The sequence below is a fragment of the Rhinolophus sinicus genome, linkage group LG02 (genome assembly GCF_036562045.2).
Source record: "Rhinolophus sinicus isolate RSC01 linkage group LG02, ASM3656204v1, whole genome shotgun sequence".
Taxonomy (NCBI): domain Eukaryota; kingdom Metazoa; phylum Chordata; class Mammalia; order Chiroptera; family Rhinolophidae; genus Rhinolophus; species Rhinolophus sinicus.
The window spans coordinates 160,312,530-160,334,350 of NC_133752.1; the positions used below are offsets into that span (position 1 = coordinate 160,312,530).

Genomic DNA, 21,821 nt, shown 5'->3' on the forward strand with positions numbered 1-21,821 from the left:
CCCAACCTCAGTCTACCTAATGGGAAGAGAATTTTAGAGTTACTTGTCTCCTTTTGCTGTCCTTTCTTCCTCTTTTTAAGTGCTAATATTAATTTTAGCTTCTTCCTGACCCTGTGGAAGATTGATAGCTTTATTTCATCAACCAGATATCACACAAAAGTAATTGTACTATATCAACTATTTTGAGAAACTTACATTTTAAAAACCTCAATTTTATACCTCAATAAAGCTGTAAAAAAAACCCAATTTAAAATTCCACTAGGTATAGCAATGCCAAGCCTTTACCATACCAGAATATTGATACCCTGCTATTTGCTGAATAATTTAAAATCTGCGGTGCTTAGTTGGAAAAGTCGGAACTCATATTTAATTTGCTTTTATGGCACAGACAGCATTATGTTGAAGATGCAAGGTCTTTCAGTGACTGAGAGAAGACTTCTCTATATAATACAATATTTGTCTCTCTGTCTTGCAATCTCAGCTGTCTAGAATATGAGTAAGTACAGTCAAGGGCAAAATAGAGTTCAAAGCCAAAATACTAGGTTAATCACTAAAGCTCGTACTTTTCTCCTAAAAGAGCCTTTCATGTATTTACAGTCTGTTAACTCTTATATGACACTTTAGACAAACTTAGTTGTGTGATTTCCAAATGAATTACACGGTGGAGAAGAAGAACTGGTAGGGAGAGGCATGCTGACAGCTATAAGTAACTATACCCGTTAGGTCTAACTCAGGGTGTGCAGCAATCTGAAGCAATTTAGCATGAGTGCTAACCAACTTATAAACACCAATAGCCCCTCAAAGTGTACTTACTTTATAAGAAAATACAGTAGTGTGTTTCCTTAATTCTAGGGTGTATTTGTATACATTCTTACATCTGAATGTTTCTGAAATCAGATGCATCTTTAAAATGGAATGTGGTATTTAATGTGGTAGTAGTAATTTTTTTCCATAGAAAAATAAATCGTTGGTGTGTCTTCTAGTCAATGGCATCTTATCTTAGAGGATATATGATAACTAATATCCATAATGAAAGAACTTCCTATCAAGGAAGTCCTGTTATTCTGGGTCTTCCCTTAAAAAAGAGGATATTTTAGAAAGATTTCCATTAAAGTTGTTCTGAAGGGGAAAAAAGTATTTAAAGTTTGCTTAAATTATTTAGAAAAAAATACATTTATGTGGAAATTCTTTACCTGAGATAAATATGATAAATAAGCATTGCTGTGTGTTTTGACTTCATTAAGAGGTAGCGATAAGCTAAGTGTCCTGAGTTAGGCTACTGAATTTGAATTTTACTCTTAATATATTGTGGGCTTATCTTGTAGGTGCCTAAGCCTATGCATCAGCCTGTAGGTTCTTTCTCTACCCTTCCAAAGGATCCAGTATTGAGGAAAGAAAAACTGCAGGATTTGATGACCCAGATTCAAGGAACTTGTAACTTTATGCAAGTATGAGTCATTATTAAATAAATCTTAAATGATATTTATGGGATTACTAGCTTCTGATCTGAAGCATTATAATGAAGTTGTTAAGAGCAAAGATTCTGATGTTCAGAATGAGTATGAATCCTGGCTCTGCCAATTCCTAGTTCTGAGAGTGTAGGCAAGTTACTTAACTCTGCCTTAGTTTCTTTTGAAAAATGAAGATAGTAGTTCCCAGTCCTGTTTATTGTAATAAAATGACCCCTATCTCAGTCTACCTAATGGGAAGAGAATTTTAGAGTTACTTGTCTCCTTTTGCTGTCCTTTCATGTAAAAAGCTTAAAATGCTCAAGTATTATTGCTGCTATAGCTCATCAGTCATTTCCACTCAGATTGTGAGAACCTACTCTGCTTGACATTCTGCTGGTAGGTGCCATTGTGTACAGACGATCATAAGACACTCATCGTCTTTAAGGAGTTTATATTCCAGTTGTATAAGACTGTGAACTTGTGTTAAGTCAGTAGTTAAATGTTAAATTGTGTCACATGGACTCTTACAGAATTTTAGAATCGTGTGATATTACTGAGGGATGAAGTAGACAAATACGATATTTTTGTGTAGTGAAGAGATCTTGAGCTTCAGAATTAGCTCACATTTGAATCCCACTTCTACCATTTACCAGCTGTATAATCTATGGCAAGTTATGTAGCCTCCAGCCCTCCTTTTAAAATGAGGGAATTGCTTACCCCTACAGATTATTTGAAGATAAATAAAAACTAAAATGATCACAACAAGTGTGTCGCTTAAGTACTCAAAATGTTGGAAACAGTTCTGGGAGAACCAAGGTAGGCAGATGGGAGAAGAGAATGGCTTCTCATCATGAAAGTGTTTAATAGCATGAGCTAGTTTAGTGGTTGAGATAAAGTAATTAGACCCTCATTGGTTGGGTCTAATAAAAATTAGGGTTCAGTCTACACTAGGATTAATGTTTATGTTTAAGACCTCAAGTCAGGAGTTTCCTTTTGTAAGTTACACTTTAGGATTTCTATTAGTATTGTAGTTTTTAACACTTGACACAATCTTAAGATATGACTGTTACTTTAGTTTTTATTTTTAACTCTTAATTTCTGCTTCTTTAAAGACTAAGTTATTACCCTCTTGGGATACTTTTTAGATAGATTTCTATCACTAATAAGCCATGGAAAACATCATAAATAACTTAATGGTAATAGTTTTGAAATGAATAACCTTTTTTCTATTCATTATTTAAAATCTTGGCTTTAGGAATCTATTCTGGAATTTGACAAACCTTCAAGTGCAATTCCATCATCACAGCCGCCTTCAGTCCCTCCAGGTAGCCCAGCAGGTACGGAATCCTTCTTAAGATGTGGAACAAACAGCTATCTATTTAGCAATTGTTTCTTTTACGAATAATTTGACTCTAGATATCTTAAGGGTTAAACTATGTCTATGTGTTAATTTATTCTACATGTATCCATATGTTATCAGAGTTAAATATGGGTAAATTACCATTAGGCTATATTAGTGTACTGAACTGACTTGTTTGCATTTTAGAGAAAGTCTCCAGATGGGTGAATGATTTTGCAATTTTTATGTTCCTGGAGTAAATTCTGGCTAGAACTTGCTTGACTCCTTTCTATAAATCTAGTGTTGAGGCTTTTGATTCCTGTCTATGAGTGAAATTACCTCAGTGATACTTAGCATAATGAGTGGCATAGTAGTTAACGACTGAGCCTAGATTTGAATCTAATCTGATACTTCAAACTTAGGCTTTTAGCTCTATACTAGTTTATCTCAGAGGTGGGGTGATATAATCAGTCATAGTCCAGCTGTATACGCAGTATACACCAACTAGAAGACTATGCAGTAATTCCTGGGTGAAGTAAGGAGAATAATTAACAAAAGCAATAGACATTAAGAAGAAGAAACCAAAATGAAACTATGTAATTGAGAAGTATATTAATACACATGTTCAAAGAGGGAAAAAAAAAAAAAAGAAAACTGGAGACAGAGGACCCAGCTATGATTTACTCTGAAACTGGAAATTTAAGTGTATCAGTTAATTACTATTCATGATAGCTCAGATTTTATCTACCAGATGACTATTACCAGTTATTTTTAGAAGTTCTATTTCTGTTCTTTTGGAAGCCTTGAAATGCTGCTTTTGCCCGTTTAACCTTAAAACGTTATTAGGTATTACAGATGGAACCGGTATCCTGTTCTACAATTCTCTCTGACTCTTTCTCGAGCTCTAATCAAAAGTTCTTGATGGACTTGAGACTTAGTCCTTGCAGCTGCTGCTTTTTTTTTTTTTTGTAAAGTGTAATCTTTAGTTTCCACCTAGTTGATAGGCATAATGTTTTTTCCTCTTTTAGTAGCTTACTGTTGATTTCACTCTCTGCAGCATCTACAGAACAAAACCTATCCAGTCAAAGTGATTTTCTTCAAGAGCCATTACAGGTAACTTCTCCAAATTAATCTTTCACTCACATTTCTTTGCTATTCAGGGAAGGAACTCTTGGCTTTGGCAAGAATGATCAGACTTCATGATTCTAATACACCTAAGTTATTGAAAATGTTCTAAATGTCTAGTTTTTTTTAGATTAAGTACAATCAGTGCTCAAAACATTCCCTAAGGACCATGCGGCGATATCTCTTATAATAGAGAAGGCTAGTTGACTTTAGTAAGGAAAGAGCAAACCTGAAGAATTCTGAGGTATCTTGTCTGGGAATCTTACTTTGCTACTGAGCTACCTAAGTCACTTAGTATATCAGTATAGTAAAGGGTCTAAAGAAAGAAACTAATTTAACCCATGGTTAGCCAGCTCCCTCCCGCCCCCCCCAACACACACGCATACACAGAATAGTTGACATTCTGAGGAACTAATTTTCACAGACCATACTTAGAGATATAAAGGGAACCAAATCATTGAGCTCTCTAAATGCCGCATTGCATTTCCATTAAAAGTTCAAGGTTCTCTAGTTTTCTAGTTATTACCTTTTAAAAAAATTTCTTAAGATCCCTCTGAAAGACTTAATGGCAATTTTCTTGACAGTAGCTGCTTTGACAGTAGGTTAAATATTTTGACCAGGTGGTTCAACAGTTGTTGCCTTCCCTTCCAAAAACTTCTCAGTAAATACTATTTGTTTACCGGTTTATATTTAGTTTTGATAAGGTGTGGCTCAGTTTTCAAAATGTATTTGTTGAGCAAGGTCCCTCACCCCACTCACTGTTGTAACTAAAGAGTTCCGTTTTATCTGTTCTAGCTATTAGGGTTCTATGTGAGATTTTCAATTGACAAATTAAAATTTTTTTAAAAAAACCACTGGTCTGATCTAGTTTATTAGTTCTCAGGGGCAGGCTTGTGGAACATCTGCATCAGAATCATTTTAATAAAAATACATATTCCTAGATAGCCCCTTAGACCTATTGGATCAGAATTTCTAGGGGTGTTACCTAGTCAACTATATTTTTAATAAACTCCCTGGGTGAATTTGCACATCCGTTTTTTGGGAACCATTGGTCCCTAGCATCATGTTTACTCCCCAATACTTAAAAGTATCTCTGGCTGGTTTACTTAAAGAGCAATAATTTGGAATCAAGAACCGCCATAATTTCTAAAGAAATACTAGTGTAAAAAATGTGTCTTTATCTTTTTTAACCTTTTACCTAAAATTCAAGTCTTCTAAAGCTTAACTACCAAGTGACCTGAGTTGCCTTAACTTAGCATCTGTGAATCTTTCTGTGGCTAGAGAATTAGTTATGTCCCCACAACAGCCAGTCCCATTTATTTTGGGCATTGTCTCATTATTTTAATGAGAAGGCCAGAAGAAAGACCTAGTTTTAGAAACACTCCAATCTCATAATAGTTTCAATATTTTGGTCAGATCTAAATTATACCTATATATTTAGTTATATAAAATGTTCTAAATGATATCAAAAAATTTTTTCCACCAGACTTTTTTAAAACTTGGTCCCCATCTCCTTCCCAAGAAGTGGTATATATCATAATGACCCCTTCTAGATGGTCACTGAAACATAACTGCTCTGATAGTTGATTACCATTAATTAGTTTCTGATTCACCTATTTTATTACTTGGGCTGCTGAGAACCACATCAAAGCATTTGAATAAAGGAGTGGATTCACTGATACTTCAGACCTTGTGACTGCTAGATTTTTATGGGTCTTTCTACATTATAGCTAATACCTGTTGTACCGGAAAATTCTGACCCACTCTTTGTTTTTTATTGGTTGTCACAGTTGTCACAGCTTTAGTTCCTACTGTGCTTTCTCCAGGTTTTTATTTTATAAGTATTATTAGCTTTACATTTTTGTGAAGAGTTTTGGTGCCATTGTGATATATAGAGCTTATACTTTCTTTTTATAACTCTACCTACCTCTTTAAGATACTCAGCACACTTAGAGTGAAAGCATAGTATGTACTGTGATCCCAGCAGAGCTGTGCTTACAGTGTTAAATGTGCCCAGAGCTCATCTTCCAGGGAACTGCTGTTGAGTGCCAGATTGAAAATCAAGCCCCAGCTTTCCAGGGCCAAGAATCTTGATAAGTGAAGATGGGATTAGATGTGCAGCTTTGGTGACTCTGCCTGGAAAGATATTATAGCTGACTGCTTGGGTTTGAATCTCAGCTCGGCCACTGAATTTTTGTGTGATCTCGGGTAAATAACTTACCCTTTCTTTGCCTCTGCCTGATTGTCGGTAAAATGGGGGATAGTCGTACCTACCTCACAGGGTTCTTGTTAGGATTAAATATGTTAATATGTGTGATGTGTTTAGCATAGTGTTTGTTACTTGTGAGTGCTCAATAAGAGTAACATATTAGCTCATAGCCCAAGAAACATAAAGTGAACAAAAGGTGACTTTCACAATGTTTTTTTTTTTACAATGTAAATACGTAGTTTAGGAATGTTAGTAGTACAACTGATAATAATACACTTAAAACATTGCCATTACCCCCACGAGCTTTATTCAAATCCAATAACTGAGACACCATAAATTATAGCAACAATTGGATTGCCATGTCCTGCAGTTCAGGGATTGTTTCTCTCCTGTGTTTGATATTTTTTGGTGGGAGGTACTCTAAACTTTAATTTAATAGTGCTGAGTAAAATAGATTTCCTCCTTAATATGACCAGGACTGTCCTAATTAGATATTCCAGTCCAAAAAGAAAACTGCTAATGGCCCACTGTAAACATTACCTGGTTAAAGGCACTTTAATGTCAAAGTTAAGGTTAAGGTTATAGATTTTCAGCTAAATATGGATTTCTGTCCCATCTCTGCTATCTCCTATCTGTGCGAACCCAAGAAACATTTTTAACCTTCTTAGGCTTCAATTTTCTCAACTGTAAAACAGATATGCTAATATTTTATTGAATAGTAAGAGAATGGAATGAGATAACACACATAAGTCATTTCTCACTGTGTAGTACACAGACACTACTTGTTCAGTGTGAGTTGAGAGGACGTGCTTCACGTTTGTTTCTCAGCTATGATTCTCTGTCAATCCAAAACTCCTGGTAGAAGAAAACCCCTAGAACCATTCTGAACACACACACACACACACACACACACACACACACGGCGCCAAAAACATGTATACACATTTTAAGAAAGGAAAAAACTTAAAATTGTAAAACTCAGTATATACCAATAACAAAAGATGAATGCAAATCACGTTTGACTTCTGCAATTACAAGAGGTGCTCAAAGTGGTTACCATCAGCATCCAGACATTCCTGAATATGGCGAACTACTGCTTGAGCAATGTTGACCAAAGTGTCCACTTGTATACATTTTTTTTTGGCACCCCTGGTGTGTGTGTGTGGCCTTTCACAATGTTTTATATCTTCCTGTGTCTAGGCTGCTGCTTCTCCAGTTACTTGTAGCTCAAATGCTTGCTTGGTTACTACCGATCAGCCTTCTTCAGGATCTGAGACAGAGTTTATGACCTCAGAGACTCCTGAGGTAATAAGAGACCATTTGTCTTAATTTCTTTTCATCTTAAAGGATAGCAGAACCAGCTTATCTTATGAATTACAGGCATGATCAGTTGAATGATTTAATATTGATACTTTACTAATTAATGCGTTGCTTTCTGTAGATGTGATCCTGGAACTCATACATGTAACTTTATTGTGACTTTGCTACAATAAGTAGACTTCATAGTATATTGCTTCATCAGATACAATAAATATGTCCAAATTGCTAATGGCAAAAAAGATGAAAAGTTCTAGGTAGGATTAGATCAAGTTTCTCAATATATGAATCCCTGGGAGAAAAATCTTTTTAGTCATATAACTGAAGACTCAACAACGCTATAGTGTTACTGTTAGCATTCACTCAAATGGGAATGATTTACATTCTCTTTTTGACTAACTTTGTCAAAAGTATTTTACAGTATTATGTTTGTACTTTCAATTCTAAAGTGATAGTTTTTGCTAAGTTTGAGCCAATCCTTGAGGTAGGTATAGCAAGATAAGATGATTTTTTGGATTAATATAACAACTCTTAGGTTTTATTGATTTTATTTTTGGTTAACTTATACAAGAATATGTATTCCTTATAGAATATGAGAAAATATAGATGAGCATTAGTTTTTATGGTACTAACTTGGTCTAAATTGAAATTACTTGGTTCCTCATTTTAAGAAGAGGCAATATTTGTTACCAAATCAGTCACAGCTGTCTGCTTCATAATCTGATTGGGGCTGAATTTGGGTATCTTTTTAAACCTTTGGAGTTGTAATCTGTTAAGTCAAGGACTTGCTTATTCCCTTAATGAGGATTATTCAAATTAGATCAAGTTTGGTTCTTTTTCTTAGGCAGCTGACTTAGAAATCCATTCATAAGATTTTAAAATAGGGAAAAATTAACACTGACTAAGCAACTAACCCAAGGTTTTTTGTAAGCCCAATTCTGCTGTATAAGTTTGAAATAATGTTAGATTCTTAACCTAATGGAAAATACCATCTCAGGGTTTGAAAAGGACTAGATACTCATAAAAAGTTCAGTCCCTCATCTGTTAGACTGATTATTAGTAAGACTTTTTCACTTTGTCAGCAAGCTGTGGAAAGCACATGCTATTGTGCATGCTCAGCAATTGAGATTTTAAATTGTAAGCAAAAGCTATTCTTTTGCATTCCCATGTCCAAATGTCATCCTACAGAGCCTGCTGACTTATGCTGGTCTGGGGGGTAGTGTAAGTTAACTGCTTGCTAAACGGTAGGTGACTGGCTGATCCTGCATTTCTCCTCCCCAGGCAGCAGTTCCCCCAAGCAAGCAACCGTCTTCACTCGCTTCTCCAAACCCACCCATGTCAAAGGGCTCTGAACAGGGCTTCCAGTCACCTCCAGCAAGTAGCAATTCAGTAGCTATTAACACAGCACCCTTCCAAGCCATGCAGACAGTGAGTATGAAACGTGAATGATGATTGCAGTTTGTTATTCCTGGTAAAAAGCCATTGTGTCTTTTACCTCTGTGATCAGGGACTATGCGGGAAAAAAATTTGCTTTTTGTATTACTCCTATTTTGGGGCCGGTAGAATTTACACTGGTCCAGTGGAAATACTGTTTGTGGTGGAAGAGTATGAAATCCAAAGCCTCAAGAATTTTGAATCGGTATTTTATCAGAGCATTTTATCCTCGCTGAAAATTAGTAGCAGGCAAAGCTGAGGACCCCTATTGAATGAAACATGTGGGTCAGAAACAGCTTAGTAATACTAACCATTGCTAATATCACACTGGGGATGTTCCATAGAGTTACTAACCGGATGTACAGGACACATGCGTACCTGGGTGTTCTCTCATTGTTGAAACTTTCATTTGATTTCATCTTGATCTCATGCTAGTTTTTGGATTACATATTCCTCTACAAATTGTAGTGTAAATTTTTTAAAGGTAATATGACAACTAGGTTTGTATGTTTATTCTCTAAACACAAAATAGTAATAAATGGTTCTTTAGGGAAAAAAAAAAAGTCTCAGCCTATAAGTACCTTTCCTGATGGTGCTTAATGTCCCACTCCAGGTACTTTTGAGTGACAGTGATGGGGTGGGGCGAGTGGACAAGGAAAGCAGGCACAATGCGGGGAGATAGGCTGGTGAATTACCTGAATTCACTAATCTTATCACTTCCTGCTTGGCCACTCAGAACAGCTTAGTTTCTTTGCTTCTTTCCCTGTCAGCCCATCCCTGCCCACTATTGCTACATTGGTTTTAACTTTTTCCTATTCCTAATTAAAAGCAAACAGGGGTCCATTATGGAATGAAATTGAAAGTCCTTTGTCTGACACTCAATAACTTCTGAAGTGTGACATAACCTGCCAGACTTGTCCTCTTGCCTGTACATTCTTGTCACAGTACCTTTTTCACTCATGCCTATCTGACTTATCCACCTGTTTGAATTCTCTGCAGTACAAATTGGTTCTTGTTCGTTCGTTTGTTCATTCACTCATTCATTCATTCATCTAGTCATTCAACAAACAGGTAGTTATGAAGCTATACACTATTCTTAAATCCCTGGGGTTGTAACAATAAAAAAGGGACTAGTCTCTATGCTCAAGAAACTTACATTGTATTATGGAGGTGGGGGACTGGAAAGAAAAATATTCATATAGGTATATAATACATCAGGTGCTATGTGTTGTGAGGAAAAACGGGGCAGGATGAGGAGGCTAGAGAGTAATAGAAGTGCTATTTTATACACGGTGGCTGGAGTCTGGACAAATTATTGCCTGCCACATGGTAGAAATTCAGTAAATAGTCAAATTTTTTCATTCATCTTTAGTTTTTGAAAAAGTACCCTGTTCTATCTAGCTTTCATTCTCAGTGAGCGTGATTGTTGCAGCATAATAGTAGGAAGATTAACTTTTGTACTTGGGTTTAAATTCTGTCAGGAATCAGACAGAAGGTTTTTTTTTTTTACTATGGTAAAATATGCATAACATAAAATATACTGTTTCCACCATTTTTAAGTGTATAATTCAGTGGCATTAAGTACATCCACAGTGTTGTTCAACCATTACTACTGTCTCTTTCCGAAACTTTTTCATCATCCCAAACAGAAACTACCCATTATACAATAACTCCGTATTCCTCCCTCTTTGAAGCCCCTGGTAACCTATATTCTACTTTCTGTCTCTATGAATTTACCTGTTCTAGGCACCTCATATACCGTGTTTCCCCGAAAATAAGACCTAGCCCAACAATCAGCTCTAATGTGTCTTTTGGAGCAAAAATTAATACAAGACCCAGTCTTATTTTACTATAATATAAGACCGGGTCACATATAATATAACATAATATAAGGCTGGGTCTTATATTAATTTTTGCTTCAAAAGACGCATTAGAGCTAATTGTCTGGCTAGGTCTTATTTTCGGGGAAACAGGGTAAGTGGAATCACAATATTTGTCTTTTTGTATCTGGCTTATTTCACTTAGTGTAATAGTTTCAAAGTTCATACATATTGTAGCATGAATCAGAATTTCATTCTTTTATTATGGCTAAATAATATTCCATTGTATGTATTATATACTACATTTTGTTTATCCATAAATCTGTTGATAAACACTTGAGTTGTTCCCACCTTTTGGCTGTTATGAATAATGCTGCTATGAACATTGGTGTACAAATATCTGCTTGAATCTCTGCTTTCAATATTTTTGAGCATATGCCTAGAAGTGGAATTGCTGGATCATATGGTAGTTCTATATTTAACTTTTTGAGAAACTACCATACTGTTTTCTACAGTGACTGTACCTGTTTACATTCTTACCAGCAACACATGAGGGTTCTAATTTGACCACAACCTTGCCAACACTTAAGTTTTCTGTTTCTGTCTTTTAAATTTTTTTAAAAATAATACTTAATGGATATTATGAAGCAGTATCTCAGTGTAGTTTTGATTTCTATTTCCCTAGTACCTAATGGTGTTGAGTATATTTTCATGTGGCTATTTATTTTCTTTAAAGAAATGTTAAGTCAAGTCCTTTACCCATCAAATAGACACGTTTAAATGTTGCAGAGTTTTGCTGGATGTCACCCTTAATCATTTTCTATGAAACTCCACAAATGATGCAGTACACCTTTGTCTTTTAAGGTATTTAATGTTAACGCACCTCTGCCTCCGCGGAAGGAACAAGAAATAAAAGAAGCCCCTTACTCACCTGGCTACAATCAAAATTTTACTACAGCAAGTACACAAACACCACCCCAGTGCCAACTGCCAACTATACACATAGAACAAACTGTTCTTTCTCAAGAGACTGGTAAGATCTTTGCATATGCTGTTTTGAAAACTTAGATGGCAGCTAACTGAATGGAAAGCAATTCTGTGGTGATGCTTTAGAGGTTTTTTCCTGAGTAGTAAGCAGTTTCTCTTTACACATCCAAGTGTTGACAAACACTTAATGCCTTTTCCTCTGTTTAGTTAAGTTCACCATTAATTCTAACTTTTGTAGAGGTAGAACTTACTAGACGATTGATTTATATGAATATGTAGGCTCGTTTTTAAACCCGATTACTGTGATTGCCATAGGCAGTGATAGAGGTAGATTGGGCATTGTCTAGCTGCTTTTATGAAGGGTTCAAAATCATTCTGTTAACTCTTTTAGCACAGGCAGATGGCTATTTGGCCTTTTTTCTTTCCTCTTATAACAAAAGCATTGATTAGTGTGAAGATATAATTTAGTATGCTTATTCCACTGTTTGCTTAGAGATGGGAGACTATTTTGATCTCTTATGCTAAGTAATAAAAGAAATAAGCAACTTTGTAGTGATTTCCTAATTTAAGAAGCACTTGTAGATTTTTAGTGTTGGTATTTGAGACTCCTATTGAGACTTCTAAAACTTAAGCCTGAGCAGATGATTTGTGCACTCTGGGTACTTGGTTAATCACAACAGGTAGTAAATATAAATCCCTGGACCTAGCCACAAGTGACTGCATTCTCTTCTCATCTGTTCTGTGAAAACATAGGGCAGGTGATTTACTTGAAGAATATTTTTGTCATATGCCTTCTCAATTACAGTATTAATGGAAATTCATTTTATTTTCTCTTTGATCTGAACTACTTAGCCTGTTTTTTCTCCTGTAATTGTGGCAAAAAATATATATAGCAGAAAATGTACCATTTTTAACCAATTTTAAGTATACCAGTTATAAGTTCTGTGGCATTAAGTACATCCAGATTGTTGTGCAGCCATACTATCAACCATCTCTAGGACTCTTTTATCTTCCCCAAGTGAAATTCTATGCCCTTTAACACCAACTCCCCTTCCCCATTTCCCCCCAAACCCTGGTAATCACCATTCTACTCTGTCTCTTTGAATTGAACCACTCTAGGTACTTACCTCATATGAGTGGAATCATACAATATTTTGTGACTGTCTTATTTCACTCAGCATAATGTCGCTAAGGTTCCTCCATGTTGTAGCATGTGTCAGAATTTCCTTATTTTTTTAAGGCTGTATAATGTTCTATTATTTAAATATATGACTTAAATAAAGATATGTAACCTCTCTCTATATACATACATATACACAGCACCAGCTTTATTTTTAAGGAGAAATTATGTTAAAGGTTTTGATATACAGTGATTTTTAAGTATAAAGAATCTTGAATCATTATTACCAGTTAACTCTTGGACTCTAAAACTATTTCCTTAAGCAGCAAGTTATCCTGATGGAACTGTTCAAGTAAACAATGGTAGCCTTGCCTTTTACCCAGCACAGACGAATGTGTTTCCCAGACCCTCTCAACCATTTGTCAATAGCCGGGGATCCGTTAGAGGATGTACTCGTGGTGGGAGATTACTAACCAATATGTATCGGTCCCCTGGTGGGTATAAAGGTATGCTCAATAAAATTTAATTATACTAAATTATTTTATCTGTATACTTACTTGACTCAAACTATTTTTACTTTACCTTGTTCCTTTTTGTAGTTTCCATATATAATGCAGTAGAGAATTTCTTATTTCTGCAAAATACTGTATTTCTAATATACTTATTCCATATAACAGAGGAACTTTTTGTATGAAAAGCAGATTGATCCTGTTATTACCAAAGAGAAATGTTGAGCAGCGTTTTTTTCTGAAGGGTGAATTTTAGTTTTCATATTTGAATAATTTCTTTTATTAATCGACTTGACTGCTCAAAATGTGTCATAATTAGACAATGCCCATTTTCTAGTTATTTGTGTACCGGAGTATACCAGAGATAAAAACATAAACTTTGAGACTATAATAGTGATATCCTCTTTCGTTTTAAATGTGGTTCCAAGTATTCCAGTCATTGCTTGGTGTTAGCAAAGTACCTCTACACAGAAACCTTAACTACCTGCTTATTCTACCACCATTTCCCAACGCCACCTGCATCCCAGCAATAGTAAATTTCTACAGTTGGCTTATTTGAAGTAAGAGATATTTTATAAATGTGCGGTTTATTGTGTAAACAATATTAGTAGAGTTTGCTTAAAGAAGGCGTAAATCTAATGATGGCATTATAGGATCAATTGAAGTTTTAAAATGGTATGGAAGTAGGCTATTTAAACGTTTAGTGTAATTTTGCTTATAATTTTATGTAAGTTGTTTATTTACTAGGTTTTGATACTTATAGAGGACCTCCTTCAATTTCCAATGGAAATTATAGCCAGCTACAATTCCAAGCTAGAGAGTATCCCGGAACACCTTATTCCCAAAGGGTAAGAAGAGTTGTCATAGTTGAATAGTAGTAGTACAGTTGGATGTTAAGCTGGTGATTAAACTATAGCAGACTCATAATTTGTTATACGGCGCTCTTAGTTTTCACTTGTAAGTACTGTGGAGAGTTAGATGGAAGCTTTTCTAATAATCCATGGAGGATAAATGACAACTTAGAAGGTCTTAAGGACATTATTAATCACACTGTTTGCATTAACTCCTTTACTTCTCCACCCTATAAGAGAAATGGGTTCAGAAACAAGTTCAATAACTCGTCTAAGGTCACTCAGCAAGTAAATGGTAGAACTAAGATTAGAATGCAAGTTGCTTAACTCCGGAGCCGATGATCTTCACTAGACTATATTGCCTTCAATTTAACTTCTAGATGTCAAGGATAACAAAATCCGTTTTTTTTTGTTTTGTTTCTTTTCTTTATAAGTTTAAATTTATTTTTTTCTGATTTGAATAGCTCCACAGATTTTCTTTACTACATATGACCAAAGACTGTAAGATCCTGATAATAGTGGCTGCTGTTGGAAACAGGACTAGGAGTCTGGTTAGGAGACTTCCTTATTATTTTCATTTTCATACCTTCTTGTACTGTTTAAATTTTTTATTACATGCATTAATCTAATTACACCACCAATTATTCTTTCCATGGGTTGTATGGAGGCGGACTCTTACTGGACTTGGGAGTCAGTTTGAAATGTCGCCTCTTGAACATTTTTTTTTCTTGACGGTAATAGATTACATTTCCAGGCAATAATACATTCATACAATGTAGTTCTCATCAATTCCCTTGTCAAGACAAAACAAAGCCTAGCATAGTTTGTAATTGTCTTTACAGTTTGATTTATAAATAGAGCAAGATTTAAATAGTCTGTGTTCTTGCTTTATTATCTCCTTTTATATTGAGATGCGGGACAGAGGACCATGCCTTATTTCTGAATTTCTCCCATTACCTAGCATTGTATCTTTTACATAGTGTTCTCTAGGTGCCGATTGTTTTTGCAAGTATTAACCTATCTAATTGGTCAGGTTAATTAGCAGATGAAGCAAGTATCACTACTGTTGTCCTTGTGTGATTTGTTTTTCTTGGTGTTTGGAGACATCTGAGACTCTGGTTGCTGGAGAAGCCCAGATAAAGGGCTAAGAGGACCTCAGTCTTACAGATTGACCAGCCAATGATCCTGAGTAATAACTAATTATTGTCTTACATATTTGGTATGGAGGTAAATATTATGTGTTTATTTTAGGATAATTTCCAGCAGTGTTACAAGCGAGGAGGCACATCTGGTGGTCCTCGGGCAAATTCAAGAGGTAAGGATAATGAACTGAGAAGTTATGTATCTAATACACACCTCTAGGTCTTTCTTCATCCTCTGCAAGTTCTCCCCAAAGCATTTGTCTTGTTGAGGTTTTCAGTTTGCTTAATTTGTAGTTCTGAGACCTGAGGAAGATATTAGACTACTTAGAAAGGCTGTGGAAATCAGTTTTCCGTCAGGGAGACAGAGAGAGAGACAGACAGACAGAGAGACAGAGATTGATTCAGTTCTCTTGACACCAGAGCATAATTTAACCTTAGAATATATATATATATATATATTCACAATGATGACTTCAGATAGTTTCATGTGATGTTTCAGGATGATGGGTTTTGTAATAGTGGGCACTTCCAGATACTCTAATATCACTACTGTGATCGATAGGGATAAGCTACAATTAAGAAACAATTAAACTTGAAACAAAAGCAGGATACTTGTAATATTTTTAAAAATGTGAAGGTACTATTAAAAGATTCAGTGTAACTGAGAAAATCAAGAATTACTGAAGATTAACTTTGTCACAGGAAAATAATCTTTTCCTTTTAAGAAAGTAGCCAATGTTCCCATGTCCTTTGCCTCATATCTGAGCAGTGTTTTATGTGCAGTACTTAAAGCATTAGCATTTCGTGATATCACACTAACTTGGAAATAAAGAACAAGCCTTCATCATGGGGCTTAGTACCATGACAAAATGTCTTTGAATGCCTAGTAGTTCTAAAAGTTGGTTCTTTTATGTAATCTCAGTTTCCTGGAGTCCTTCTATATTATTATACCTTGAGTAGGTTTATCACTGAGGAGTTAGGAACAGAGTGAGAATTATGGGAAAAAGATAAAGAAGTAAAAAAAAATGTGCAAACCTGGCTTTTAGACTTTGCTAACTAACCTTCACTAGTGGTAAGTTATCCAATCTTTTGGGGGCCTTATTTTCTTAATCTTAAAAAAAAAATGATGCTCCTAGATAAGGTCATCTTAGGTCCTTTCTGCCTCTTGAATAGTGATATCAAAGCCTGTTGCCAGAAAAATCTAGAAAAGTGTACTGTAGCGATACTTTATTTCTTTTGTTTTGGAATTTACTATAAAATGTATCTTTATGTGTGTTTCAGTAGCCAACTAATGTTAAATATTGTGTTCAAAGCTAACTGCTTCATTATGAGAAACTCACTGTTGCTAATAAAACAGCAGGGTGGAGTGATTCTTCTCAGGTGAGCAGCCCAGAAAGAGACAACGAAACTTTTAACAGTGGTGACTCTGGACAAGGAGACTCCCGTAGCGTGACCCCTGTGGATGTGCCAGTGACAAATGCAGCCGCCACCATACTGCCAGTGCATGTCTATCCCCTGCCTCAGCAGATGCGAGTTGCCTTTTCAGCAGCCAGAACCTCTAATCTCGCCCCTGGAACTTTAGACCAACCTATCGTGTTTGATCTTCTTCTGAACAACCTGGGAGAAACTTTTGATCTTCAGCTTGGTAGATTTAATTGCCCCGTGAATGGCACTTACGTTTTCATTTTTCATATGCTAAAGCTGGCAGTAAATGTGCCCCTGTATGTCAACCTCATGAAGAATGAAGAGGTCTTGGTGTCTGCCTATGCCAATGATGGAGCTCCAGACCATGAAACTGCCAGCAATCATGCGATTCTTCAGCTCTTCCAGGGAGACCAGATATGGTTACGTTTGCACAGGGGAGCCATTTATGGAAGTAGCTGGAAATATTCTACGTTTTCAGGCTATCTTCTTTATCAAGATTGAAAGTCAGTACAGAATTAACAGAAGGATGGAGTTCTAACTAGTGGGATTAAAGGAAAAGTAGTCCTGGACCTTGTGACTGATTGGTTTAGGAAAATGTTTTCATTCCTAGAGGAAGGAGGAGGTCCTTACTTTTTTGTTTTCCTCTCCAAGGTGAAAAATTCCAAGCTGATGACAACTAGCACTAATCTGGCACTTTATAAATTGTGATGTAGCCTTGCTAGTCAAGCTGTGAATGTATATTGTTTGCACTTAATCCTTAACTGTAGTAATGTTCAGCTTACTAAACTGACTGCCTCAAGTTCAGGCAAGTTATAATGCCTTGTTGTGCCTCAATAAAAAAAGTTACACGCACCTTCATTGTTCTTATTTGATTAAACATTTAGTTGAGAGGTAAAATATTTAATTTTTAGTATTCATGACTGATAACTCTTGAATAAGGATATTTATGGGTTCATACTATGATGTGAAAATACAAAGCCTTTTATATATAACAGCTCCTTTTAGAGTTACTTTTCTCTATTACACATTTTCTCTATCATTAGGTTGGTGCAAAAGTAATTGTGGTGTTTGCAATTATTTTTAACCTTTTAAAGCACAGTTACTTTTGCTCCAACCTAATGTTACTATTATACATGTCATTCATCAAGATTTCATCTATTTTCCTTTGGCCCAATCACAGACTTGCTGTCCTGGTTAGCTATTAAGTACCTACCACATGTATAATAATACAAGTAAAATAGGAGATACCTAGGTGATACCACTGGTCCACCATCAGTAATGCTTACGCTTTCTAGTGGATTCACAATTTAATTTGAATAGCAAAATGTTTAGTCATCAAAAAGCTTAGGTCTATGGTCAGGCAATGCTGTGTTTGGGTCCTGATTTTGCCACTTAGTGACTGATCTTGGGAAAGTTACTTTACCTCTCAGAGGTCTCTCCTTGTTTTTTTAAAAGACCATTTCCCTAAATGTAAAATGGGAATGATGATAGATAAACCTCATAGAGCTGTTGTTAAGTTCAACTAAGACTATATCTAAAAGACTTAACAGTGCCTGGCACCTAAGTGGTTAATAAATGTTAGGTGCTGTAATTGTTTTGCTCTCCTTATGAAAACTTGAGGGTTCTGTGTGTGTGTGCATATCCTGTCTTATGCAATATAGCAGGCACTGCCTGAATTTAGTGTCCGTTCTAGACATGTATTCTCACACTTTGCTATTTAAGCTTGTGTATGTTTCTCATTAATGAGAACTTATGAATATTTTATTTCTCAATTAAGGAATTTTTTTTAAAGTTAGCATTTTGATTGCAGTTTTCTGGAATATGTTAGGGAGAGGGCCATTCTTCCAATGCAACCAAGGCATGTCCCTTGCAAAGGCAGAAAGTTGTTTTGATCCTCCTCTCACTCTGAGGTGTTAAATAATATCAGGAGGATGGTATAAGAGCTTTAAATTATTATAGTTAACATTTTTGAGTTGGGTGTGGCTTCTGCAGTTAAACCCTGAAGCCATGTGTAGCTCTCTGTGGTATTAAATGTTAGTATAGTGTTCTCAAGATAAAGGATGTAATGTGATGCACAATTTAACAGAAATTTTCAACTTCTAGTGGGTACTTGGCAGGCTAGGGATATTAGAATTCCAGTTAAATAAATTAGTTCATGGCTTTCTGTCCAGAATACAAACTGAAAAGTATACAGAAAAGCAGAACTATGATTAAATGATTGAGGGGAAATGTGAGGTTTAAGAATGGTTGTTGGAGTAACTTGTTAGCTCAGTTGGTTAGAGTGTAGTGCTAATCATACCAAGGTTGTGAGTTCGATCCCCGCATGGGCCACTGTGACCTGCGCCCTCCTTTCAAAAAAAAAGAAAGAAAAGGTTGTTGCTCAAGTTCAGTGAGGCCTTTTTTAACTATTATGTTTTGTACTACATTAGCATCTTTAGCTTCGTCTTTATTCCTGTACACAATCAATGTTTATTTAAAATACTGTGAGTGTCTCTATATTTTTAAAGCTGTCACACGAAAGATCCATTAACTAGGGTATCCTGTCATAATAGTAGTCATGTTTTGGGAGAGCATTTTAAATGAAATACTGTCTTCCTAAATGTAAAGACAATGAACTGGAAATTAAGTATTCTTAGGCTTATGAGAATGCATGGACAAGATCTTTCATTCTGAAGCAATATAGTAACTTTTTGAAGACAGTTCTTCTGGAAGCTGTTAGTAAAAAATAGTCTGGATATCTTTACAGAAAAAGGTACACATGCACAGATTTTAGCTACATTTACAAGAGACGGAGTGGGGATCCATAGATCTGTACAGCTCATCTGCGGACCTTGTGTAAAGAGCTTTAATGGGAAGATCTTGTAAATGGGACTAGAAGTGGAAACACATTCCCTATAATTACCATGTAGTACCCGAGGCTACAGATACTTAGTTGTCTTTACTGGAGATGGAGATAGAGGAGATAAAGTAAGTTTTTCTATTTACTAAATCCTCCCCCTACTTGTTTTCTTTCACTTTCTTTCTTTTAGTCTTTTGTTCAATGAATTCTCCCCCCAGGTACTGTGAGCTACTACTGACTCTTACCTCCTCTACAGTGATTTAGTGAATCAATGCAGGTATTTAAAGCAGGAAATGTTTTTTGAGAAGTTGGCTCACTTGCCTCTTGTACCCAAGATCTGTCAACCTTCTCATTTGTTAAACTTTCTCAACTCCATAATGACTGTGTTTTTACCGTGGTTTGACATCACATACTGTATTTTTAATACTTTGATTCTTTTTGCAAAGTTTTAATTCCTTAGCTTTATGACTGATGTTCTGTTGTGATCCTTGTGATAACTAGGACGCTATTTCATGTATGTTACCAGGTGAAATAATTGTTGGCATACAGACGCTCAAGTTTTTTCATATGAATTCCACTCTCCCTGCCAAACATTTTATTTTGATGAAAAATTTAGATTTCTCTCTCTAGGTCCTCTGCTTGCTAATCTATCTCAGGGGTATTCTTAACCACCATTTTAATGATTAGGCCAATAAACTTCGTTCTAATTTTTCAAGCCTTTGGACAAGCGTTGACACTGATCGGTACAGCTAACGTGCTACCAGCGCAAGATATTGAATGCCAGGTTATAACATATTGTACCCATTATCAATACCAAAAGGCCTGGGGCTCTCTAATTCTGTTTCACAAGCATTATTCCTTTATTCATTTTATTTCAAGGGCCTCATGCCTTGAAATAAATGACAAATTTAGTCTTTTAAATATGTAGGTTATCTGATTTGTACCTGGCTCTGGGGCTACAAGGATGAATGACATTCAGATGTTCAGACACATCAGGTATCAGGTTTATCAATTTCATCTGCTGAGAGCAAATCTTGAGTTACTTCTTTGCTTTCTATCACACCCCTGGTTTTTCTGTTCTATATCTGGAATGTTTACTATTCAGAAGCTAGCCCTCCTTGGACCAGTTCTTTAATTTTCCCATCTTTTCTCTCTAAGTTTTCGCTTTCTGGGAGAGCTCCTGGATTTCATCTTCCATCCTTTTTTAGAGTCTTAAATCTCTGCTACATTTAAAATTTATACTACACTTATGTTAACCGAACATTCCTTACATATATGTATTCAGTTCTTGTTTCATGATTGAATTATTTTCTAATTTTAAGGATAAAGTTTTAAAAATTTTCTTCCCTCTGTAGTTTATTTCCTACACCTTTCCTGTTTGGTTTAGTCTCATCTATTTGCTTAGAATCTTGTGATAATTGGTTGACTGTTTCTATTTATGAAGGGGAAACAAAAACAATGATTGGAATCTTTGAATGCGAAGGTGGTACTTGTTGACTTTTGGAGGGAGAACACCGAAGTAGGGGAATGGAAGAGCTTTCTAAGTGGGGCACAAAACCCAGAAGACATAAAGGATGGACAAATTTGACACATACAATTTATTCCTCTAAAACTTCTGTTTAGGTGAAATAATGTCAAAAGACAAATGATCACTCGCTGTGGGAGGAAATCAATAAGAAAAAGATGGCCCCAAAAAGGCCAACAGATATGAAGATGCAATTAATATACACATTAAAAAAAGATCAATAAGTATATGTAAGGGTTTAAAGTACATGTTTTGGCAAGCATGTGGGGAAATGGCCGCTCAGACTGTAGATGGGAATATAATTGGTACATTTTTGAAGAGTACATTGGCAATAGCTATCAAGATAAACTACATGCTTTTCTGACCCAGAAATTCCAGCACTAGAAATTTACAAATAGTTTTGGAATTATGCCAAAGTACATGCATACAGATATTTTGTATAGCATTAATTATAATAGGAAAATTGGAGAAGCAACCAGTCAATAAGGAGATGCCTGTCAATAGGGAATTGGTTAAATAAGTCAAAATGAAAGACACAGAACAGAGTGCGCAACATTATTTGTGTAAAAAATTCTAAAAGCATGTATATGTGATTACTTGGATCATTTTTTTCCTGGTAATATGTGTAAGAAATCTGATAGTGTTGGCCTTAAGGAAAGGCCAACAGGTTGTAACAGGAGGGGGGAAGACTTACTTTTCATTCTGAATCTTACTGTAGAATTTGAAAC

At 35.7% G+C, this 21,821-nt stretch overlaps 1 protein-coding gene across 19 annotated transcripts in view; it reads left to right on the top strand.

The window, feature by feature from the left end:
- Nucleotides 1–17,581, top strand: part of CAPRIN2 (caprin family member 2) — a 39,914-nt gene extending 22,333 nt beyond the window's left edge. For 5 of the 19 annotated variants that reach the window (XM_019737007.2, XM_019737080.2, XM_019736998.2 and 2 more), the window contains exons 10-19: nt 1,326–1,448; nt 2,707–2,788; nt 3,848–3,903; nt 7,325–7,429; nt 8,723–8,869; nt 11,560–11,728; nt 13,126–13,308; nt 14,059–14,159; nt 15,414–15,477; nt 16,662–17,374. In XM_019737007.2, the coding sequence (XP_019592566.2) occupies nt 1,326–1,448; nt 2,707–2,788; nt 3,848–3,903; nt 7,325–7,429; nt 8,723–8,869; nt 11,560–11,728; nt 13,126–13,308; nt 14,059–14,159; nt 15,414–15,477; nt 16,662–17,230 (1,599 nt within the window). In that variant the 3' untranslated portion in view covers nt 17,231–17,374. Of the gene's footprint in view, nt 1–1,325; nt 1,449–2,706; nt 2,789–3,847; nt 3,904–7,324; nt 7,430–8,722; nt 8,870–11,559; nt 11,729–13,125; nt 13,309–14,058; nt 14,160–15,413; nt 15,478–16,617 lie in introns of all 19 variants that reach the window. The other 14 variants (XM_074325848.1, XM_074325847.1, XM_074325855.1 and 11 more) reach the window with 13 other exon arrangements.
- The last annotated feature ends 4,240 nt before the right edge of the window (nt 17,582–21,821 follow it).